Source organism: Mercenaria mercenaria, chromosome 11 (assembly GCF_021730395.1).
Source record: "Mercenaria mercenaria strain notata chromosome 11, MADL_Memer_1, whole genome shotgun sequence".
Lineage (NCBI taxonomy): Eukaryota > Metazoa > Mollusca > Bivalvia > Venerida > Veneridae > Mercenaria > Mercenaria mercenaria.
The window spans coordinates 50171932-50198046 of NC_069371.1; the positions used below are offsets into that span (position 1 = coordinate 50171932).

General features: G+C 36.8%; 1 protein-coding gene across 1 annotated transcript in view; it reads left to right on the plus strand.

The window, feature by feature from the left end:
- Positions 1-26115, plus strand: part of LOC123530966 (insulin-like growth factor 2 mRNA-binding protein 2) — a 60236-nt gene that overhangs the window by 6817 nt on the left and 27304 nt on the right. The window contains exons 3-12 of the mRNA XM_045311740.2: positions 4548-4605; positions 10736-10839; positions 14497-14551; positions 16340-16388; positions 16871-17007; positions 17753-17839; positions 18996-19038; positions 21516-21610; positions 24322-24354; positions 25444-25560. Coding sequence (XP_045167675.2) covers positions 4548-4605; positions 10736-10839; positions 14497-14551; positions 16340-16388; positions 16871-17007; positions 17753-17839; positions 18996-19038; positions 21516-21610; positions 24322-24354; positions 25444-25560 — 778 coding nt within the window. The remainder of the gene's footprint in view (positions 1-4547; positions 4606-10735; positions 10840-14496; positions 14552-16339; positions 16389-16870; positions 17008-17752; positions 17840-18995; positions 19039-21515; positions 21611-24321; positions 24355-25443; positions 25561-26115) is intronic.

The window sequence follows — 26115 nt, forward strand, 5'->3', positions numbered from 1 at the left end:
ATTTCATGAGATCTTCATGAAAATTGGTCAGAATGTTCACCTTGATGATATCTAGGTCAAGTTCGAAAGTGGGTCACGTGCCCTCAAAAACTAGGTCAGTAGGTCAAATAATAGAAAAACCTTGTGACCTCTCTAGAGGCCATACTTTTCATGGGACGATGGAAGTTGGTCTGAATGTTCATCTTGATGATATCTAGGTCAGTTTCGAAAGTGGGTCACGTGCCATCAAAAACTACGTCAGTAGGTCAAATAATAGAAAAACCTTGTGACCTCTCTAATGGCCATATTTTTCGTGGGATCTGTATGAAAGTTGGTCTGAATGTTCATCTTGATGATATCTAGGTCAAGTACGAAACGGGGTCATGTGCGGTCAAAAACTAGGTCAGTAGGTCTAAAAATAGAAAAACCTTGTGACCTCTCTAGAGGCCATACTTATGAATGGATCTCCATAAAAATTGGCCAGAATGTTCACCTTGATGATATCTAGGTCAGGTTTGAAACTGGGTCACGTGCCTTAAAAAACTAGGTCAGTAGGTCAAATAATAAAAAAACCTTGTGACCTCTCTAGAGGCCATATATTTGACAAGGTCTTCATGAAAATTGGTCAGAATGTTCACCTTGATGATATCTAGGTCATGTTCGAAACTGGGTCACTTGCTGTCAAAAACTAGGTCAGTAGGTCAAATAATAGAAAAACCTTGTGACCTCTCTAAAGGCCACATTTTTCATGGGATCTGTATAAAAGTTGGTCTGATTGTTCATCTTGATGATATCTAGGTCTAGTTCGAAACTGGGTCACGCGCGGTCAAAAACTAGGTCAGTAGGTCTAAAAATAGAAAAACCTTATGACCTCTCTAGAGGCCATATATTTCATGACATCTTCATGAAAATTGGTCAGAATGTTCACCTTGATGATATCTAGGTCAAGTTCGAAAGTGGGTCACGTGCCCTCAGAAACTAGGTCAGTAGGTCAAATAATAGAAAAACCTTGTGACCTCTCTAGAGGCCATATTTTTCATGGGATCTGTATGAAAGTTGTTCTGAATGTTCATCTTGATGATATCTAGGTCAGTTTCGAAAGTGGGTCACATGCCATCAAAAACTAGGTCAGTAGGTCAAATAATAGAAAAGCCTTGTGACCTCTCTAAAGGCCATATTTTTCATGGGATCTGTATGAAAGTTGGTCTGAATGTTCATCTTGATGATATCTAGGTCAAGTACCAAACGGTCATGTGCGGTCAAAAACTAGGTCAGTAGGTCTAAAAATAGAAAAACCTTGTGACCTCTCTAGAGGCCATACTTGTGAATGGATCTCCATAAAAATTGGCCAGAATGTTCACCTTGATGATATCTAGGTCAAGGTTGAAACTGGGTCACGTGCCTTAAAATACTAGGTCAGTAGGTCAAATAATAAAAAAACCTTGTGACCTCTCTAGAGGCTATACTTTTCATGGGATCTGTATGAAAGTTGGTGTGAATGTTCATCTTGATGATGTCTAGGTCACGTTTGAAACCGGGTCAACTGCGGTCAAAAACCAGGTCAGTAGGTCTAAAATTAGAAAAATCTTTTGACCTCTCTAGAGGCCATATTTTCCAATGGATCTTCATGAAAATTGATCTGAATGTTCATCTTGATGATATCTGGGTCAGTTCCGAAACTGGGTCACGTGCGGTCAAAAACTATGCCAGTAGGTATAAAAATAGAAAAACCTTGTGACCCCTCTAGAGGCCATATTTTTCATGAGATCTTCATGAAAATTAGTGAGAATAATCACCTTGATGATATCTAGATAAAATTCAAAACAGGGTCACGTACCTTCGAAAACTAGGTCAGTAGGTCAAATAATAGAAAAACCTTGTGACCTCTCTAGAGACCATATTTTTCAATGGTTCTTCTTGAAAATTGGTCAGATTTTTTATCTTGATGATATCTAGGTCAAGTTCAAAACTGGGTCACATGAGCTCAAAAACTAGGTCACTATGTCAAATAATAGAAAAAAACGACTTCATACTCAAAACTGAGTCATGTGGGAAGAGGTGAGCGATTCAGGACCATCATGGTCCTCTTGTTAGAGTTATGGTCCCTGAAATATTCAAAAATGCACATTTTCACCTTGTGACACGCCTAACTCAAAAAGTATTTGATATAGATTCATGAAACCTTGCACGAGTCTTAATCATGATATGAACTTGCGCACCCCCTATTATTCATCTGGGTCTGCCCCCTATTTCTAGAGTTATGGCCCCTGAAATAGTCCAAAATGCACATTTTCACCTTGTGACACGCCTAGCTCAAAAAGTATTTGATATAAATTGATGAAACCTTGCATGAATCTTTATCATGATATGAACTTGCGCACATCCTATTTTTCATCTGGGTCCACCCCGTTTCCAGAGTTATGGCCCCTGAAATAGTAAAAAAAATGCACATTTTTACCTAATTATGTGCCTCACTCAAAAAATATTTAATGTAAATTCATGAAACCTTGCTCAAGTCTTTATCGTAATGTGACTTTGCACACTTGTCATTCTTCTTGAGAATTTTAGCGTTTACAGGGCACTCGTTTGGCCATTTTTGGGGCCGAATATGGGAACAATCCCCCTCCTAAAATAATATGTTTTTTTTCCCCTTTCTCAGAAGAAAATTCCCCTGATGATAGGTTGTTTGACACAAATAAATATTAACTCTTTCTTTTAATATTATATAGTGCCTCTAAGGAAGATTACTGTTGCAATATAGTCACATCAGTTAGAAATGATTGAAAACAGTATTAATAAGTGTGAAAAGTAGTTACATATACATGGCTTAAACTTCCCCTTTTCGTCTTAAAATGTCGAAAAATTCCATTTCCTCAGGGTATGGGTACCTGTCCCCAAAAGTTGTCTAGTACCCTGGTTTATTACAGTTATGGCCCTTTTTTGGATTTTTTGTTTGTGATGCTCATAGTTCAAAAAATTTTATGGTATAGAATAATGAATCCATTTCATAAATTTTTTTTGAGGTTATACCGTCATTAAGACTGCAAACATTTGAATGATTTCCCCTTATTTGTGACAAATGTACCAGTGGGGGGCACACCCTGTGTCCTACAGACACATTCTAGTTGATTTTTAGCTCATCTGATTTTTTGAAAAAAAATGATGAGTTATTGTCATCACTTGAGCGGTTGTCGGCGTCGGCGTCTGCGTCGGCGTTGCCTGGTTAAGTTTTATGTTTAGGTCAGCTTTTCTCCTAAACTATCAAAGCTATTGCTTTGAAACTTGGAATACTTGTTCACCATCATAAGCTGACCCTGTATAGCAAGAAACATAACTCCATCTTGATTTTTGCAAGATTTATGGCCCCTTTTGTACTTAGAAAATATCAGATTTCTTGGTTAAGTTTTATGTTTAGGTCAACTTTTCTCCTAAACTATCAAAGCTATTGCTTTGAAACTTGGAATACTTGTTCACCATCATAAGCAGACCCTGTACATCAAGAAACATAATTCCATCTTGCTTTTTGCAAGAATTATTGCCCCTTTTGGACTTAGAAAATCAGTTTTCTTGGTTAAGTTTTATGTTTAGGTCAGCTTTTCTCCTAAACTGTCAAAGCTATTGCTTTAAAACTTGCAACACTTGTTCACCATCATAAGTTGACCCTGTACAGCAAGAAACATAACTCCATCCTGCTTTTTGCAAGATTTATGGCCCCTTTTGGACTTAGAAAATATCAGATTTCTTGGTTAAGTTTTATGTTTAGGTCAACTTTTTCTCTTAAACTATCAGAGCTATTGCTTTGAAACTTGCAACACTTGTTCACCATCATAAGCTGACCCTGTACAGCAAGCAACATAACTCCATCCTGCTTTTTGCAATAATAATTGCCCCTTTTGGACTTAGAAAATCATTTTCTTGCTTGAGTATTATGTTTAAGTCCACTTTTCTCATAAACTATCAAACCTATTGCTTTAAAACTTGCAACAGTTTTTCACCATCATATGTGGACACTGAACCTCAAGAAACATAACTCTATCCTGCTTTTTGCAAGAATGATGCCCCTTTTTAGACTTAGAAAATCATGGGTAGGACAATATTTCTGTTACACAAAAAAAAATCAGATGAGCGTCAGCACCCGCAAGGCGGTGCTCTTGTTAATTTAATTTTGAAATGGTAAACTCTATTACAAGTGCGCTTGTTTATCATTACTTCCTGTATAAATTCTGTTGCTCTTCGATACTTTACCAGATCCAACACTGCTAAATTTATCATTTTATTCGATTACCATAGAATAGTGGCAAAATTGTTATTGTAACATTCAACATTAAATTTACCGGCACGTAAACAACAAAATTTAAAGCCAAAATAAATTGTGGAATCTGTACGTAATAGTGATTTTTTTCTGCCACTTTGTGAAAAAAAAAAAAAGTGAATTTTTTTATTGTGAAGGGGCTGAACCTCGACCCCTTTATGAGAAGGGTAAAACGCCCCGTGTACCCTTTCAGATATTTCCTTGCTTCTTGTTTGCTGCAATTACCTGAAAAATGAGTCTTGTTTTTGTTTGTCAGGTCACCAGTTTCCTTGGTCAGATATGATGCAAGTAGAGCCATCTGTTGGGCGAAGGAGGTAAGATAACTTTAGAATTCCACCACAGACACTTGGGGTTCAGCCACCTTCCCCATCTTCCGCCCATGCTAGCTAGCAGCCACTATCTTTTAGCTTTTAAGAAGCAATTTGAGCGCAGGTGTTGAAAACAAAATTTGTTAACAAGTATTTAAGATTTGCTATCTAGAGCTACAGATAAGCTTTTATTGAAATGGGGTGTTTACCACTTTACTCTTCAGGTAATTGCGTCAGATTTCTGCCGAGGTTTTCAGCACAACGGGCCCATGGCCCATATACTCTGAAAACATGGGGCCATTCTGAAATTTTTTGGGCCATACAAATTTTTACATTTAAAAAAACTATTTTTCTTGTGCTTTACACTCAAAGTACATGTCATAACATTCTCTTTTCCTTATAACTTAACCACGTATACTCGACCAACCAGTTCTTATGAAAGCTCCATTTGTCAGACATTTTACTCTACTTTTTATACCCCCACCAAACATGTTTGAGGGGGGTATATAGGAGTCAGTTTTGTCGCGTTCGTCGCGTCCCGTCGCGTCCCGAAATCTATTATCTCAGTTATTACCAAATGGATTTGATTCAAACTTAAAATACATGTTCCACCTTATCACCCACATCATGTGACACAAGGTGCATAACTCTTGACACCAAGTTTTCATGAATTATGTCCCCTTTTACTTAGAATTTAGGGTTAATTTTGCTGTATTTTCACTCTATCTCAGTTATTACTAAATGGATTTGATTCAAACTTAAAATAGATGTTCCACCTCATCACCCACATCATGTGACACAAGGTGCATAACTCTGACACCAATTTTTTTTATGAATTATGCCCCTTTTTACTTAGAATTTAAGGTTGATTTTGATGTATTTTCACTATATCTCAGTTACTACTGAATGGATTTGATTCAAACTTAAAATAGATGTTCCACCTCATCACCCACATCATGTGCTCACATCATGTGACACAAGGTGCATAACTCTGACACCAAGTTTTCATGAATTATGTCCCCTTTTACTTAGAATTTAAGGTTAATTTTGTTGTATTTTCACTATATCTCAGTTATTACTAAATGGATTTGATTCAAACTTAAAATAGTTGTTCCACCTCACCACCTACATCATGTGACATAAGGTGCTTAACTCTGACATAAATTTTTTATGAATTATGTCCCCTTTACTTTAAATTTAAGGTTGATTTTGATGTATTTTCACTATATCTCAGTTATTACAAAATGGATTTGATTCAAACTTAAAATAGATATTCCACCTCATCACCCACATCATGTGACACAAGGTGCATAACTCTGACACCAATTTTTCATGAATTATGCCCCTTTTTACTTAGAATTTAAGGTTAATTTTTATGTATTTTCACTATATCTCAGTTACTACTGAATGGATTTGATTCAGACTTAAAATAGATGTTCCACCTCATCACCCACATCATGTGACACAAGGTGCATAACTCTGACACTAATTTTTCTTGAATTGTGTCCCCTTTTACCTAAAATTTAAGGTTAATTTTGATGTATTTTCACTATATCTCATTCTGATTGGCTTAGAGCCAAAGGGAAGTAACCTTTTTTTAACTTTTGTATGGAGTTTCTTCACCTTAAATTCCAGGAATTAGTCTATTTTTAGAAATCCTATTTTTAGATTTTCAATATTTTAGGTATTTTTCTAACTTTTTTATTATAAGTCCTATGTAAAAAGTAAATACATTTTTCTGTGGTAACATGGGTCGGTAAGACTTTTTTTGTATTCACTTTTAGTGTATCTCTAATATTAGAGATTTAATATATTTACTAGTATTACTATACTAGTATTATACTAGTATTACTTACATGTGGAAGCCCAGGATGAAGTACTCCAAAGACTAAGTATTTTTAATATTTCTTATGGTTGCCATTCTTTTGTGACAAGACTGTATGGTGGGGGTATGAGTCACTCCTGTGACAGTTCTAGTTACCACTGTTTTGGGGCTCGGAACTCGATTTACTCAAATTACTGGACAGGGTGGGGTCGGATCACTCTGTGGTTCTGAGGTCATTGTAAATGTTAGCGCTACCTTTAGTTGAATCTTCGCTTTTGTTTGATTTGTATCTTTCCCCAGCGTAACTAGAGTCTGGTTCATTTTCTTAGGAGCAGGAGGACCGAAAAAGTTGAGCCAAGTCGCTTTTTGTTTTGGTGCGGTCATCATTTTGACACAGTGACATTGCAGTTATCATGACACATTATTTTTCAAATCTGTCGCAGTGATCTTTCCAAGGAGGTACCTCTATTTCCCATGCAAGCCCGCCACACTAGCGATCGTTATCAAGTTTGATATTTAGATTTTCTGGCGCGCCAAAGGCCGGCCAAGGCGATTTTTGTGCGCCATATTTTTTTTTGGTCAGCGGTGCAAAAATGCAGTCTCGGCAGAACTCTGTTGCATATTTTGTTATTATGTTTAGGTCCTTCTTTTCTCAAAAACTAAGAGCTGCAGCTTTGAAACTTTGCACACTTGTTTGCCATCATTAGATGACTTAGTAGGCCAAGAACCATAACTCTGATATGCATTTTGTTAAAATTATTACCCTTTTTTGTACTCGGAAAATTTGAGTTTCTTGGTTAAAATTTTTGTTTAGGTCCACCTTTTTTCAAGAACTATATGAGCTATAGCTTTGAAACTTTGCCCACTTGTTTATCACCATTAGATGACTATGTAGGCCAAGATCCATAACTCTTAACCTGCATTTTGTCAGAATTATGGCCTTTTTAGCTCACCTGTCACAAAGTGACAAGGTGAGCTTTTGTGATCACGCGGTGTCCGTCGTGCGTCCGTAAACTTTTGCTTGTGACCACTCTAGAGGTCACATTTTTCATGGGATCTTTATGAAAATTGGTCAGAATGTTCATCTTGATGATATCTAGGTCAAGTTCGAAACTGGGTCACGTGCGGTCAAAAACTAGGTCAGTAGGTCTAAAAATAGAAAAACCTTGTGACCACTCTAGAGGTCACATTTTTCATGGGATCTTCATGAAAGTTAATCAGAATGTTCATCTTGATGATATCTAGGTCAAGTTCGAAACTCGGTCACGTGCGGTCAAAAACTAGGTCAGTAGGTCTAAAAATAGAAAAACCTAGTGACCACTCTAGAGGTCACATTTTTCATGGGATCTGTATGAAAGTTAATCTGAATGTTCATCTTGATGATATCTAGGTCAAGTTCGAAAGTGGGTCACGTGCCATCAAAAACTAGGTCAGTAGGTCAAATAATAGAAAAACCTTGTGACCTCTCTAGAGGCCATACTTGTGAATGGATCTCCATAAAAATTGGTAAGAATGTTCACCTTGATGATATCTAGGTCAAGTTTGAAACTGGGTCACGTGCCATAAAAAACTAGGTCAGTAGGTTAAATAATAAAAAAACCTTGTGACATCTCTAGAGGCCATACTTTTCATGGGATCTGTATGAAAGTTGGTCTGAATGTTCATCTTGATGATATCTAGGTCAAGTTTGAAGCTGAGTCAACTGTGGTCAAAAACTAGGTCAGTAGGTCTAAAATTATTAAAATCTTTTGACCTCTCTAAGAGGCCATATTTTTTAATGGATCTTCATGAAAATTGATCTGAATGTTCACCTTGATGATATCTAGGTCAGTTTCGAAACTGGGTCATGTGCGGTCAAAAACAAGGGCAGTAGGTATAAAAATAGAAAAACCTTGTGACCTCTCTAGAGGCCATATTTTTCAATAGATCTTCATGAAAATTAGTGAGAATGTTCACCTTGATGATATATGTAGGTAAAGTTCAAAACAGGGTCACGTACCTTCGAAAACTAGGTCAATAGGTCAAATAATAGAAAAACCTAGAGACAATATTTTTTAATGGATCTTCATGAAAATTGGTCAGAATTTTTATCTTGATAATATCTAGGTCAAGTTCAAAACTGGGTCACATGAGCTCAAAAACTAGGTCTGACACTATATCAAATAATAGAAAAAACGACGTCATACTCAAAACTGGGTCATGTGGGAAGAGGTGAGCGATTCAGGACCATCATGGTCTTCTTGTTTGTAATTCTTATCTGTGACTTTTTTTCTTACATACTGACCAGCACTTGCAGATGAGCGATGGCACCCATATGCGGTGCTCTTGTTTATTGACAGCAATTGCTTTTTCAAGAAAATTAGTTGCATATTATTACACATTTGGTATTTTTTGAAGGCAAAGCCAAATACATATGAAGTATTGGTTTAAACTGCTATGACTGTTTCTCCATCCACCAAACAATATTTTTTCTAAAATCAAAGGCAAATATTGCAACAGAGACTGGTTCACAACACTGAAATGAAAAACATCCTAAAAGAACGAATTGAGTTAAACATTTTGCTTTGCAACAATAATAGCTCTCATTGTAATGGAGTTATTTCCAACTGAGCCAGTCTGCAGGACTGGTAACGTTTTTTCAACTTGCACGTTCCTTTGCTATGAAAGCGATGATTTTAATAGTAGTTTAGTAAATTGAATTTTCTTTGCTTTTCTACATACTTTATTTGTGAATTTAATCAGATACATTACCTGTAGCTTTGCAAGCAGTGCAAAAATCGGAGATTTCTAACTTGATAAGTTCTAACTTTAGTGTTATTTCTAGAGCTCAAAAAGGGCAGGGTGCTGCCAAAAAGGGGCAGGGTGCTGTCCAAAAGAGGCAGGGTGCCCTTTTAGATGTGAAAGTTACCATAGCAGTAGTTGCATTTCTAGATGTCTATAGTTAATACATACATGTATGTATTCCATTTATCTTTATTGCACACTTAAAAGAAATGTCACAGAATAAAGTGCTAAATCTTCCCAAAACTAGTTACAAAGTTTACAAAGGCTTTTTACTTACTTTATAGTTTAGGTTAAACCATTCAAGCCTTTCTCTTAAAAATGTCACCAAGAATGTTAACTTATTCATATGAATGTGAAATAGTGGATGGCCTTAATATAAGCTTAATCTTGAAACCAAGATCATGTTGTAAACAACATAGTTAAAGGCCTGTTTCAGGTCACATTGTAAACTGATAATTATCAAAAGTCCTAATGTATTTATCAGGTCTTTCATCAATATTTCATTAACAGAAAAGTGCTATTACAGTAAGGTTAAAGTTGACTAAATCGCATATCCAAAATATACTATCCGGATACTGGTACACTTTCGGAATGTTGTCTGAAAGTAGTTTTTACTCAGTTTAAATGACCCACTTGGGTAAACCAGAGATAGTTCCACATATTTTGATGTTTCTCATCATAAAAAATACACCGACTGTCAGCTTTTTTGAAGGAAATATGGAAAAATTGCATACGACATCGGGAGTAATAAGACTCGTGAAGGGACATTCTAAACTTTCTTTTACTTTCGATAATCATTAAAGTGTGTGCATTTTCTAGTTTAAATTACAGTAGAATCAAACTGCATTGATATATACTTGTTATACTAAACAACGGTCTAATTTAAATTTTGCCCAAAGAAATCTAGGGCACTTTTCACGTGCTCGGTAATCAGCTGGCCGCTTACGCACGCTTTTTTGACATTTCACAGGATCCATACTCTTTATCAATTTGTTTTAACACTTCATTGATTCTCATTACCTGTGTGCACTCGCTGTGACGTAATTTGCTGATCAAAAAATCGTCGAGGCATGTCAACAGGGAATTTGGCGGGATTTAGCATAAGATCAAAGGCAACAGGGCACATTTTACGGGCAGCGTGGCGGCAGTAAAAAAGGGCAGGGCGGGGCGCCCCGCTGCGTCGCTCTAGAAATAACACTATAACTTAATTATGGAGAGAGTTTTCGCAAAATATGGAATGAGGGACTAGTTCATTTTTAACTTGCCAAGACTACAGGTCACTTTAAAAGCTTGAAATAAATGCAACAAAGTTCATTTGAAAGGGAAAAGTCTGACTGGAAGGACGCCTGTTGATGCAAGCTTCTGTGTAAGGAAAAACCTATTCCAACACTACTTTTGACGTTTTTTTTATAAAATGGGTACTATTCATTATTCTTTAACGAACTTTTACATTCAAACAGTTCTGGTATCAACTGGCGAATGCTTGCCTTGTTGTTTACATTTTTGACAGTTTTGCATTATTTACAGGCGCTCAAACAAAGTTCAGATCCGCAACTTTCCTAGTCATATTGGTGCTGAAGAAATCCAAGAGCTTGTGCGTACATATGGACCTGTCCAGAAGTGCGAATTAGGTGAGAAGTTAAAAAAATTTCAAACACAGAATTTTAGAAATTTGTCAAGTTTAGGACATTTTCAGATAAGAATAAAGTTTTAAGCATAAAGTTTCTTTTTCTATTTTGGGGGGTGGGAGATGATTGAAGGGCCTGTTACGAGGTGAAAACGTTTAGTAATAAAAAGCAGTATTTTTCATAAAATAATATCTTAAACACAAAATGAAGCACATTGTCTTATTAGCTCACCTGTCACAAAGTGACAAGGTGAGCTTTTGTGATCGCGCGGTGTCCGTCGTCCGTGCGTGCGTAAACTTTTCCTTGTGACATCTCTAGAGGTCACATTTTTCATGGGATCTTTATGAAAATGGGTCAGAATGTTCATCTTGGTAAATTCTAGGTCAAGTTCAAAACTGGGTCACATGCCGTCAAAAACTAGGTCAGTAGGTCTAAAAATAGAAAAACCTTGTGACCTCTCTAGAGGCCATAACTTTCAATGGATCTTCATGAAAATTGGTCAGAATGTTCACCTTGATAATATCTAGGTCAAGTTCGAAACTGGGTCACATGCCTTCAAAAACTAGGTCAGTAGGTCTAAAAATAGAAAAACCTTGTGACCTCTCTAGAGGCCATATATTTCACAAGATCTTCTTGAAAAGTGGTCAGAACGTTCACCTTGATGATATCTAGGTCAAGTTCGAAACTGGGTCATGTGCCTTCAAAAACTAGGTCAGTAGGTCAAATAATAGAAAAACCTTGTGACCTCTCTAAAGGCCATATTTTTCATGGGATCTGTATGAAAGTTGGTCTGAATATTCATCTTGATGATATCTAGGTAGTGTTTCCTGCAGACTCTAAAAGGGGCATGGTGCTTCCCTTGAAAAAGGGCACTTTTAATGCGCGGTTTGGCACTGAAAGGGCATTCGTCCCAGTACGCTTGCTGGCATCATTTTACAGACACCATTTTACATACTATTTTCACATTGCATTTGAGAATTTTTCATATCTCAGATATGGGGTAGATATTTGTATTATTCCTTAGATAATGTTTACCATACTTTCAAACATTTTTATTTGTTACCAACATGAAGTGCTGGCTTGCATTTCAGAGACAGATATCTGGTGAAAATTTTTAATAAGCAACAAGTTTTATTGAAACAACTATCAATGCCCAACTTTATTTTGTCAATCATCACATACCATTTCACCATTGAATTACGTTAAGAGCATAGGCAGTTCGTCAAATCTACATGTAGTCAATGACTGTGTACCTATATGGCTGATTAAACCCATTGTTCTTCGTTGTCAGTAAGATTTAGAAGACAAATCTACATGGAAAGTTACTTTTTTCTTTTGTTTTGGGCATACGAAAACGAAAGTAGAATGCTACGTAAAAAGTACATGCTGTGAAATTTGCTAGATTAGATCGTCTGCCACTATTTTTATCAAGTTTCTGCGATACATACACTAGTTTGAATCAATGATTGACTAAGAATCTTTTTTTTTTTTCTATTAATCATACAGTATTAAGTGAAATAAACATATATGTGAATACCTATGGTTCATTGCGAATAATAATTCAAAATTTCGGCTTGCTTGAATGCGGCCGTGCACTTTCAACTTAAATTTCAGCCTTATAAAATTATTTTGACAAATTATTTACTAAAACAAAACTAGGGCCTTGCATTTTTAGTTTATTCATTTAAATCTCGATCAGGTTTTATAACTTAATCGCTAGGTTATCGGTTATTTTCATACCGATGTACGTTTTCAAATTTTCAAGATGGTGGCGACTTCTGCGTCGGCGCGTCATGAATGTGCTTTTGAAAGTACTACTTCGTAATTATTAAACAAGACATTTGTCGATTTTAATAAATTTGGTATCATTCTGAAGCTTAAATGTTTATCTTGTATTATTTTTATAAATGATACCAGTGAAGGAATAAAATATATCTTGTAGATAAAATCGATGTAAAACATTTTGAGTCTGGTCATTTTTCTTTGGGTTGGTCGGCGATCGGCAAAGGCAAACATTCAACATTTTATTTTAAAGGCCTAATGAGCGCATCAAAAATGTGCGACAATCAATCTACATTTTAATTGATTACAACCTTTTAAAATAATTATCCTTTAATCATGTGTTAACTGACCGTTTTCAATCATCTCTTCCGTAAAAAGGCTAAATGTAGCTTCTCCGCCGACGTGCTAAAAACAACAAATTTTCATCTACTGTTTCCAATTAAAGAATCATAAAACAGTAATTGATTGCATAATCCTGTCAGTTCTTAATCAGGGTCATTCACGGTTGATGCACCCACGTGTCGACCTGTTGATCAAAGCTGCTAATTGACGGTACAATACACGGAACATGCCCCGTGGACATTGGCTATCCAGGCTGGTTTTGAAAGGGCACTTTTCAAGATAAATACAAAAGCCTGATAAAATAAAAGGGCACATGGCGCAAACGGGCAGCTTAAAGGGCACCTTGGCGGCACTTCAAACGGGGCATGGCGCTGCGCCATGTTAAAAAGGCCTGCAGGAAACACTACTAGGTCAGGTTCAAAACTGGGTCACGTGCGGTCAAAAACTAGGTCAGTAGGTCTAAAAATAGAAAAACCTTGTGACCTCTCTAAAGGCCATATATTTCATGAAAATTGGTCAGAATGTTCACCTTGATAATATCTAGGTCTAGTTCGAAAGTGGGTCACGTGCCTTCAAAAACTAGGTCAGTAGGTCAAATAATAGAAAAACCTTGTGACCTCTCTAGAGGCCATATATTTCACAAATCTTCATGAAAGTTGGTCAGAAGGTTTACCTTGATAATATCTAGGTCAAGTTCGAAACTGGGTCACGTGCCTTCAAAAACTAGGTCAGTAGGTCAAATAATAGAAAAACCTTGTGACCTCTCTAAAGGCCATATTTTTCATGGGATCTGTATGAAAGTTGGTCTGAATGTTCATCTTGATGATATCTAGGTCAAGTTCAAAACTGGGTCACGTGCGGTCAAAAACTAGGTCAGTAGGTCTAAAAATAGAAAAACCTTGTGACCTTTCTAGAGGCCATATATTTCACAAGATCTTCATGGAAATTGGTCAGAACATTCACCTTGATGATATCTAGGTCAAGTTTGAAACTGGGTCACGTGCCTTAAAAAACTAGGTCAATAGGTCAAATAATAGAAAAACCTTGTGACCTCTCTAGAGACCATATTTTTCAATGGATCTTCATGAAAATTGATCAGAATTTTTATCTTGATGATATCTAGGTCAAGTTCAAAACTGGGTCACATGAGCTCAAAAACTAGGTCACTATGTCAAATAATAGAAAAAACGATGTCATACTCAAAACTGGGTCATGTGGGAAGAGGTGAGCGATTCAGGACCATCATGGTCCTCTTGTTTTTAAATGGTATGGTTTAGATCTACTTTAGAAGTGTTTTCATAGGAATATATTTCAATGAAAACTGTCAAAAAGGGGGAAAGCGTACTATTTGAGAGGGGAATGGTGCCAAATTTCAACCTAGAAAACTGAAGACAGACCAAAAAAAATGCTTACTTTTCTGCAAAAAAAGAGAGGGCTTTTCAATAGTCTTCAAGAAATTAATGCTAAATAATTTGTTTTGTTGATAAAAGGTTTGAACTATTTGGTATAATTAGTGAATCATTCTTGTTTTTTCAGTTGGTGCAGAGGGTTTGGTGTATGTGACATTTGATAATCCAGAAGCTGCTCAAATGTAAGTTTAACAGAACAATTATTGCAGATAGTTTTGGGGATTAAATCCGATGGTAAAAAATACATTTTGTTTTGTCCTCTCGAAGACCAGAGTTATGGCCCATTACTTGTTCAAAAATATATATCGGTAGCTTGTAAGTTTGTGTAGGCCTTGAAAATGAAATTTTTGAGGTTCTCCCAAAATTTGATGGGAATATATTACTACAAGATGATGATTAAACCCATTTTGTGCACTTTCTATTGTTTGTTTTTAAATCATCCATGTGATGAGTTAGCTATAAAATCACCTTTTTCCATCTGCATTAGATTTTATGCAGTATATGAGGTAAACAATAAATACTTCTCATATGAGTGGAAGACTGGAAAAAAACTTACAGTTGATAGGTGCTTAGCCAACAAGTAACGCATGACCATACAGCAATAGGAAGTTTGGGCACAAGTGTGTGGTGGACATGCATCATTGCAAGCATTTAAATATATTGTGCAACTAATTTTTTAATACGCCTGCCTCGGGAAGAGTAGGGCCTATTATGTTGAACACCCATGGCGGGCGGGCAGGCGGGCGGGCGGGCGGCATCCAAAAGCATGTCCGCTCTCTAAATCAACCAATTTTCATCTGATCTTAACCAAACTTGGTGACAATGTTTGTGGGCATAATATCTCTGCCAAGTTCGATAACCAGCAATATCGCTCCAGGCACTCTGAGTTATGGCCATTGAATTACTCAAAATCTGCAAATTTAGCCTTGTCCGCCCTCTAAGTCAAACAGTTCACATCAGATCTTCACCAAACTTGGTGACAATGTTTGTGGGGTTAATATCTCGACCAAGTTTGAAAACCAGCAAAATTCCCCAGGCACTAGAGTTACGGCACTTGAATTACTAAAAAAATCTGCAAATTTAGCCTTGTCCACCCTCTAAGTCAAACAGTTTTCATCTGATCTTCACCAGACTTAGTGACAATGTGGGGATAATATCTCGGCCAAGTTCGATAACCAGCAAAATCGCCTTGGGCACTCCTGGATTATAGCCCTTGAATTACTCGAAAATCTGCGAAAGTAGCCTTATCTGCTCTCAAGTCGAACAGTTTTCATCCGATCTTCACCAAGCTTGCTGACAATGTTTATGGGCAAAACATCTCGGCCAAGTTCGATAACCAGCCAACTCGCCCCAGACACTCTTTGATTATGGCCCTTGAATTAGGCCATATTCAATGACGGGCGCATTTTGTGACAGTCTGCCACTCTTGTTTTAAACCAAGGAGGCATTTAGTGTTTGAATTATCTTTCTGTCTGTCACACTATTTTTTTATCAAATTCATAAGAAACTAGGTTCGCATCATCAGCATGGAGTGGACATGCGCATTATTTCGAAACTTCATATCTGATAATTTATTCAGTGAATCACAATGTCCTTTCTTTTGGACTTAACCATATTACACCTCTATTTGTACCATATGAACTCACCTTCTCTGTTTCCGTCCAGATTGAATGAAACATAAAGTTTGCCCTTTTTATATGTCCTTGAAACAGGACATATCATGATCATCTCTGGCGTCCGGGAAAGTTGTCCTCTCTCTAACTTGTAATTGTGAAATTTGATGCTCTTGTTTTACTTAGTATGTTTTATTTTCTCAGCCATTTTCAGGAGGCACGTGTCTTGCATTGTTTACCACATTCTTATTTTCCCAAGGTATTAAAAGTGAAGATAATTCATTTATAACAAAAGATATTTCACTAGCATATTTCGATCTTGCACTGAAGTAAACAAACATACTTTATGTATTTCAGGGCTGTGACGAGCTTAAATGGCATAGACTTTCAGGGATCATCAATTAAAGTAAGTAACTTGTCACGAATAGAAAATGTTTGAAATTTTTGAAGTATAGTCCTGAAATTTAAATGTTCAAATTTGGCTGAGTGTCACGAGGGGAAACGCCTCAATTTCTCGGTACATTCTTGTGTTCTGTGTGTATTAAGTAGAAGGCCATACTAAAAAAGTTGATGGGTTATTACTCATATTCTTCTGTAAACCGTATTAATTTCTGAAAATAGTTTTGACAGCATGGAAAAATTGGGAGTGGGTAGGGGCCGATAATTGAGCAATGAATTTTATATGGCCTAACATTTAATTTCAGTTACTGACTCTATGTACATGTAAGACTAACAGGTGGCATTTCTGATGTTATGTTAAAAATATAATAAATAGCCAGTATTTGGGGACTTGACTCGGAACAATCTATATTTGACAATCGTTGTTGGAGATCAGTAATGTTTGTGGTGTAAAGGCACATTTTGTAGAAACAACACTATTTATTCTAGGTTGATTTTGCAAGTAATAAGACTGTGCGTAGACCAAGGCCAAACTATGGTGGCCCAGTTGCAGATAGAGGCATGATGGAGAGGGGGTCAGGCCCACAGGGCGGTCAGGGCAACCGGGCACAAGAGCTCCCTCTTAGGTATAGAATTTCTTAATATTTAGAGTGTGGAAATTGATTTAACTTCATTTGTATTTGGGAAAGTGTGTCAAGTAAGGTTTTGTTTCTGTATGAATGCCTGCTCAGCCTCTACATCTAGTATAACATACATGTAGATTGCAAGAAAGGAGACTGGTCACTTGTTTGTCCAGTGCTCAAGATTTATTTTCACTTAATTCTAGTGTTTTCTCCAAATTAGTTTTCGAAAGAATTATGTTACCCATTATTGCGAAAAAAATTTATAATATAAGAAATTTCAACCACAAAATTTTGATTGACCATGTTTGATAGAAATTTTATAAATCTGGTTATTTCTTTCGCCAACAGCTGAGTCATGATTGAGTATCAAAAACTGAAGATAAATTATGGTCACATGATAAAAATAGGCAATCCAGCCTAGGAAGAACCTGCACTACATGTAAAAAAGCACTATTGGGTGCATTTTTACAGCTCATAGAAACTGAAAGTCAAAGAAAATGAAAACTGCCATAATTTCTGTTTCATTGTTTGCTTTGCAAAAATTCATGAGTTTATTTGTTTTACATTGACATTATACAAGTATGCCAGTTTAAATTCAAACCCTGGGCAAGTAGTACTTTACAAAGTGATGGAAGGTATAGTGGAGGTGCTGAATTCTTCCAGAGATATTGCTGTGCATAATTTTTTACCCGAGTTTGTGTTAGCTGTATTTCAGAAGAAAAGTGAAAATAAAACATTTGTTTTTCAGAATTGTGGTTGGCAGTGAATTTATTGGTGCTATCATTGGAAGACAAGGCCAGACTATACATAACATAACCACACAGAGTAGAGCAAGGTAAAATCAAGTGTTTTTGTAATAACCCTTTGCCCGTCATCAGTTGGCCCAAATACAAAAAAAAAATCGTTTTAATGATTTTTTTTCTTGTAAACTGTTTGATGGATATACATCCTAAGCTGACAGTTTCTCAGATCTGGTCAGGTGGTACCACTTGGTTACAAGTGCTTGAGCTACCACAGGTATAATACAGGGAAAAAATCTTCATTATCTCCAATAGGCTTTCAGACAGTTGTGTGTGTTAGGCTTACAAGTAGCTAATAAGGAAAGTGTGTATGTGTATCTACTAGCCTGACTCGCTCAGTGAGTGCTATTCTACTCATTTTTGCCATTTTCTTTATCAAATATACGTATGTTCCCCAGTGGGAGAACTCTTATTGACTTAGAATATTTTCGAAGTTTTGCATGGAAGTTGTTATCATTGTCATAATTGTACGCCTGTCTGAAAGATGAGAGGTATTATGGGCAGGCATCGAAGAAAAACTTTGTCCAGGGCATTTCTTCTTCATGCATGAAAGTATTTATATGTAACTTTGCACAGTTGTTCACCATCGTGAGACGGATTGTCGTCTGTGAGAACCAGGTTCCTAGGTCTAAGGCCAAGGTCACACATGGAAGTAAAAGGTCAAATTCAGGAATAACTATAGGGAGCATTTCTTCTACATGCATGGATGAATTTTGATGTAACTTGGCACAGTTGTTCACCATGAGACAGGAGTGTCATGCGCAAGAACTAGGTCTAAGGTCAAGGTTAAACTTAGAGGTCAAAAGTCAGATAACAAGCTCTCAACGCACGTATTTTGTGACTATGGCACCTTACTTTTAATTTGTAATTAATTGTAATAAAATAATTCAGTTATACTAGTCCAGCCAAGTTATGGCCAATGTTCAACTTAGAACTTGTTGTATAGACGAACCTGCAATCTTGTGGATAACTTTGTTTGGTTTTGGAGATATGGTGGCTGGGCCAGCTTACAGGTTAAATTATGTTGTAATAAATAAAGAGAAAAGCCGTATCATAGCAGACAAGATTATTTCACAAAATAGAACAATTGTGGTAAATAGATGGCCAAAAAATCATGTCCACATATGTAGTACATGTACAAGACGAGTTGTTGCTTATAAATTAGTGAAATATCCTGTTTCCTCATTTCAGGGTCGACATTCATAGATCTGAAATGGCAATGTCACCAGAAACAGTAAGTTGATATTATGCTCCTTTATGATCAAATGTTTCAGTATATACAGGGATTTTTATACGCCCAAAGGGACGTATAATGTTATGACGTTGGTGTCCGTCCGTTAGCAATTTCGTGTCCGCTGTGTAACTCTTGAAACCCTTGAAGGATTTCAAAGAAACTTGACACAAATGTTCACCACACGGAGACGACATGCAGAGCGCTTGTTTCGATGACTAGCTTCAGGTCAAGGTCACACATGGGTCAAAGGTCATATGAGTGGTGTTTCTGTCTCCTCTGTAATCTTGAACCCCTGAGGATTCAAAATTGGCACAAATGTTCACTCACAGCACATCAGACTGAAATGGTGCAGAAAGTAGCTTGTTTGGCATGACTCAAGCTTTCAATCAAGGTTTAACCTAAGGAGTAAAGGTTATAGACGTTTGCGCTGATTGTCCGCTCTGTAACTCCTGAAACTCTTGAAGGATTTCAAAGAAACTTGGCACAAATGTTCGACCACACCGAGACGACGTGCAGAGCGCATGTTTTGGATGACTAGCTTCAAGGACAAGGTCACACTTAGGAGTGAAAGGTCATATATGACTTGCTGTGTCTGCTCTGAAACTTGCAATCCCTTGTAGTTTCAAGAATGCCATTTTTGTTCCCTACAATATTGGTTACTGCCCGCATTTTTTGTATGACATCGCTTAAGAAACAGGTCAACTTATTGGCATCGAAAGGAAAGAGACCTCTTTGTGGTAATATGTACTCATTAGATTTGCTACTTGTGTTTATTTTGTGGATCCTTTTTAGCTCATCTGATTTTTTGAAAAAAAATGATGAGTTATTGTCATCACTTGAGCGGTTGTCGGCGTCGGCGTTGCCTGGTTAAGTTTTATGTTTAGGTCAGCTTTTCTCCTAAACTATCAAAGCTATTGCTTTGAAACTTGGAAACTTGTTCACCATCATAAGCTGACCCTGTATAGCAAGAAACATAACTCCATCTTGCTTTTTGCAAGATTTATGGCCCCTTTTTACTTAGAAAATCAGATTTCTTGGTTAAGTTTTATGTTTAGGTCAACTTTTCTCCTAAACTATCAAAGCTATTGCTTTGAAACTTGGAATACTTGTTCACCATCATAAGCAGACCCTGTACATCAAGAAACATAACTCCATCTTGCTTTTTGCAAGATTATTGCCCCTTTTGGACTTAGAAAATCAGTTTTCTTGGTTAAGTTTTATGTTTAGGTCAGCTTTTATCCTAAACTATCAAAGCTATTGCTTTAAAACTTGCAACACTTGTTCACATCATAAGTTGACCCTGTACAGCAAGAAACATAACTCCATTCTGCTTTTTGCAAGATTATGCCCCTTTTGGACTTAGAAATATCAGTTTCTTGGTTAGTTTTATGTTTAGGTCAACTTTTTCTCTAAACTATCAAAGCTATTGCTTTGAAACTTGCAACATGTTTTACCAATCATAAGCTGACCTGTACAGCAAGCAACATAACTCCATCCTGCTTTTTGCAAAATTATGCCCTTTTGGACTTAGAAAATCATTTTGGTTGACAATATTATTTTAAAAAATCAACTTTTCTCATAAACTATCAAAGCTATTGCTTTAAAACTTGCAACAGTTTTTCACCATCATAAGTGGACACTGAACATCAAGAAACATAACTCTATCCTGCTTTTTGCAAGAATGATGGCCCTTTTTAGACTTAGAAAATCATGGGTAGGAGAATATTTCTATTACACAAAAAAAATCAGATGAGCGTCAGCACCCGCAAGGCGGTGCTCTTGTTTGAATTTCTTCTTTCTGTTGTTCCTGTCCTTTGGGCTTCAACAGTCACGTTCTTTAAATTTTGCTCCCATCTGCTGGTGTGACCCTTCGGGTGTATATTGCCCCGCTTGGCGGCGCTCTTGTTTTTCCTTATATAAGCGGTACCGAATATCGGACCCGTTCACAGTTGCAGACGGTCTTTCACAATTTTCAAATTGGGTCCGCCGGACCAATTCACAATTGGTGTAAAAGCCTCTAAAATAGTAGAAAAAGGTAAAAAAAAAAGGTTGTGGGATTCCAATAGTTGATTCCAGATTGCAGAAGTACATTTAAATGACGGCCTGGACAGGTTACAAACATGTATCTTTTGGTTCTTTTGATTGTGACAAGTTGACTGATGCAAAAAAACGTTGATATGATGTATCAACCTGTGATGGTATACCAGTATTTGATTTATATTGAGAGCTGGTACACCTTAAGTAAGAAGAAGCACTTGTAAACCATTCAGCTTTGAGCATACTTTGAAAAAAAAAAAGAAAAAGAAAGAGCCAAGATGCATATGGAAGTAAATGCTGGTAATAAGGCGCTTGTGCCGCATGTACGTAAGTGGCATTTTCCCATCTAGTTCTTATATAGCAAAGCTAAAGTAAAGATTTTTTTGTCAGGAATAATACTTATGAGAGTGGACACGTTATTTTGATGGTTATATTTTCAGGTTATCACCATCAAAGGCAGTCCAGAAAGCAGCTTGAATGCTTGTATAGAAATCATGAAAATTGTCCAGGCTGAAGCACAGTCCCTTGTCAAAGGGTGAGTATATACACACCTCGGTAAACCTGCATTGCTTGTTGTTCAAGCATGAAAATAGTTCCAGCAGGTGCTGGAATTTCTGATTTATAAGGAGGAAAATGGCATGTAAGCATGTTTTTGTTGGTGATGCATTTTCCCCTTCAGAACTGGTCAAATAGGAATGTTATATTTAAGATGCAGCTACATGTGAATTCCTTCGGATGATATGAATATATTTATTGCTCTAGATTGAATTGGAAATCAAGACTAGTTACTAAAAAAAATTTTTTATGACCTTAACTTTTAATTTGGTTTTCTATCTAAATTGAATAATTTGAATAAAATTGAATAAGATCTGTAGTATAAAAGTATGATTAAATTGGCTTATTTCTGACACGAGTTTCTGAAAGAATTGATGCCCTTTAAACGGCTTGTGCAAACCGTGATGAAGTATTTAGGAAGATAAATTACAACAGCAGTAAAATAAATGTACAGCATAAATTTCTAACCTGAAGTAGTTTGTTCTCGTGGGTATTTGCCTAAATGGGACACGAGTTGGACTGTTTCCAGGGGTCACACAGGCTTAAAAGTTTCTCAAACAAAGTTGAAAAAGTAACACGTAGAATTTTATATCAGAAAAAACAACAACATTTTATAAGAGGCACACATAAAAAAAGTTGTAGCCACTTTTATTGTAGCACATAGGTCAGTTGCCTTAATGCAGCGTGGTCCCTTGTTTATATTCTTGTGTCACTGATGGGTGATAGTATAGTTAAAAGTGGGGATGTGGAGAGAGTGGATGACGTAAAAGTTTCAGATGTACTTTGTGTTGGAAGTATTGATGGAAAACTGGTTTTGGAAGCCAAGTTTTTAAAAGACTAAGTGTGATTGTAAGTGCTTTCATTTCAGTTCTCTGTTGATGATTTGTCTAAAAGTGGGGAGATAACATATTCTGTGTTTGGTGAATTGAATTTGAGTTATTTTCCATATACCATTGATTTGATTTGTATAAGTGAGTTGCGCCATGAGAAAACCAACATAGTTGCTTTGTGACCAGCATGGATCCAAACCAGACTGCGCAGATGTTCGCTTTCAAAGCCTATATTGCAATTAGAGAAACAGCGAACAGTATGGGTCCTGACCAGACTGGACTGCCGGATGTGCAGGCTGGTCTGGATCCATGCTGGTCGCAAAGCCACTATGTTGGTTTTCTCATGGCACGGCTCAAGTATTTGTTTATAAATAGTGTGCAATTTGCATGGCAATGACTGTTGTTGATTATACCCCCACAAAACGAAGTTTGGGGGGTATATAGGAGTGAGCTTGTCGGTCGGTCCCTTGGTTTTCATGGTTTCCAGACAATAACTCGTGAAAGGCCTGACAGATTTAGATAATTTTTGGTACACAGGTGTAACATCATAAAATACAGGTCAAGTTTGACTTTGAGGTTAGTAGGTCAAAGGTCAAGGTCACAATGACACGGAACAGTTGAACGGTTTCCAGATGATAACTTGAGAATGCTTGGGCCTTGGATAATGAAAGTTGATATGAAGGTTGGTCATGAGTCATGACCAGCAAATGACCCCTATTGATATTGAGTAGGTCAAAGGTCAAGGTCTGTATTGTGGGGATATAATTCGTCACTCCTGTGACAGCTCTAGTTAGTTTTTAGCTCGACTATTCAAAGAATAGTAGAGCTATTGGACTCACCCATGTGTCGGCGTCCCGATTTGGTTAAAGTTTTGTATGTAAGCTGGTATCTCAGTAACCACTTGCGGGAATGGATTGAAACTTCACACACTTATTCACTATGATAAACTGACCTACATTGCACAGGTTCCATAACTCTATTTTGCTTTTTTACAAAATTATGCCCCTTTTTCGACTTAGAAATTCTTGGTTAAGGTTTTGTATGTAAGCTGGTATCTCAGTAGCCACTTGTGGGAATGGATTGAAACTTCACACACTCATTCACTGTGATAAACTGACCTACATTGGACATGTTCCATAACTCTATTTTGCTTTTTTACAAAATTATGTCCCCTTTTCGACTTAGAAATTCTTGGTTAAGGTTTTGTATGTAAGCTGGTATCTCAGTACCCACTAATGGGAAATGGTACTAGTTACTTCCTCGCTTGGCGCTCAGTATTAAGAGGGTAGTGCTAGGACTGGTCAGCCCGGTGTCAGTATAATGTGACTGGGTGGGGTATCATGTCACGTGTCTACGGCATGATATTCCAGTGAGGCAGCACTATAAAGTTGGGCATTGTGCTCACTGCTACAAGTAGACACCATCGTTTATATGACTGAAAAATTGTTGAAAAAGACGTTAAACCCTAACACACACACACACACACTAATGGGAATGGATTGAAACTTCACACACTTGTTCACTGTCATGATCTGACATGCCCTGTGTAGGTCCCATAACTCTACTTCGCAATTTTTTCAAAATTATGCCCCTTTTTCGACTTGGCAGTTTTTGGTTAAGTTTTTGAATGTAAGCTGGTATTTCAGTATCCACTTATGGGAAAGGATTGAAACTTCACGCACTTGTTCACTTTGTGAGCTGATAAGCTCTGTGAAGGTTCCATAACCCTTTTTCCCATTTTTACAAAATTATGCCCCTTTTATCGAATTTTGTATTCATTCAATTGACAAGGCTGTTGAATAGTCAAGCGTTGCTGTCCTCGGACAGCTCTTGTTAGTGAATGTTGTAATTTTCATTGCAGAAAAGGACCACAAGATCAACTAGGAAATGACAGGTATAACTGAAGAGTTGTGTTTATTTTAATTACAAAAAAAAAATCAAAACAAAGACTGATTATATCTTAACTTGCTTTGATGTTACATTTTAAGGAGCTTGTCTCGAATGTAAGAAAAGGGAGATAACTAAAATTTGCAAGAGTGGAGAAAAGGACTTGCAAGATCTTGCTCAAATTGTAGTGTCATAGAGATTTAAATGTTTTTTCTCATAGTACTTTTGAAGTAATGTTATATGACCAAGTTGCGCAGTGCTCCAGATATAAGTTTGACACTTAAGAGTTACTATCCTTAAATTTGTTGAGTAGTAATTGAGATGTTTTAACTATGTGCCATGGCAAACTTGCAAATATTAACACCACCACCTCGATCTGATCTGTACGTAGCCAACATGGTTTGCTAAAAATGCAGATAGTTTTAGATAAAGTTGTTTGTTACATCAAATGACTATTTCTTGAAAAATATTGCCAGTTAGATTTAAATAGCACAATAGGGTAAAAGATGGCTTTCGTTGAAATGGGCTTTTCGTTTTGAAAAGAGATCGGTCCATTTTGTAGTTCTCCATTTGAATAAAATCTGTAAAAAGAAGCCATGACTATTCATACTAAAGTCTTGAAAGCAGGGTACAAAGTAAATTAGATGTTAAGGCTAGGAATTTGCACTGGTACTTATTCTTTGTGTCCTGTGACTATTTCCATTTTGTACACAATGAGAACCACCTTTTAGTCAAGGTTTTATGAATATTATTGTATGTAACGTAAATAGTAGCAGTCCCAAGAGTATCTGGGTAAGAAAATCAGCTGGTTAGAAATCAAAGTTAACTTGGCATTTTTTGTGTGTTTTGCTTAAATCCTGAAACAGATATAATTACTGGGCTTATCTGGAGCACTGTGTGCATGAAACCAAAAAAAAATATTGGAAATCGACAAAAATTATGTGGTATGACAACTAGACATATTAGTTTACTGTATCCATTCTGTGTAAAAAACATATTTACATTTTGCTTAAATACTTTGTAGAATGCGAACAAAAGACGAGACTTACAGACTGCTTTCTCGTTAAAATATAGGTTAGTGTTATGTACATTTCAGAGATCACCCTATGAAGATACTTTGTCCAAACAACATCTGTGGAAGAATCATAGGAAAAGGGGGCTCAGTTATCAAGAATTTCATGGAACAATCGGGAACACACATTGTTGTCTCAAGGTATTATACCGGTAGCTTCTTTTTCACTGTTGTGGCAAGGCTGCCTCAAACGTCGGCATGAAGGACTTTGGTCCAAATTTATAAAATGTGAGTTTGGAGACTAGGTATGAAGTCTGGCCAATTTTTAATTTCAAAAATGGCTCAGAAACAGCCAGTCAGGTGTTGGGAGTCTGTGGACTGACAGCCAAATTCAGTTTTATTACTTGAGGCTCCAAAGGTTTCAAACAACTGGTTGATGTTAGTTTCAGGACGGGTCTCCAAACTCTGGTTTTAAAATCAACATATGTTATTTCAGCCAGGATGGTCTGATTAATTGGTACATTCATTCCGTTATTGTTTTCTACTGGAAAAATGCACTTGTCCTGTAGGACCACCATACAGAAAATTCTGCTTGTCGTCGGGCCATTTCTACTTGTCATTACGAGCAGATATTAGGTTAGGGTCCAAGTCTAGAGAAGTGAATATCAGTTTACTACTTAACATTTGTCGTGATGGTGAGATTATGATTTCTATAATGAAGCAGTGATGATCTGGTATAATGCTGACATGCGGTGA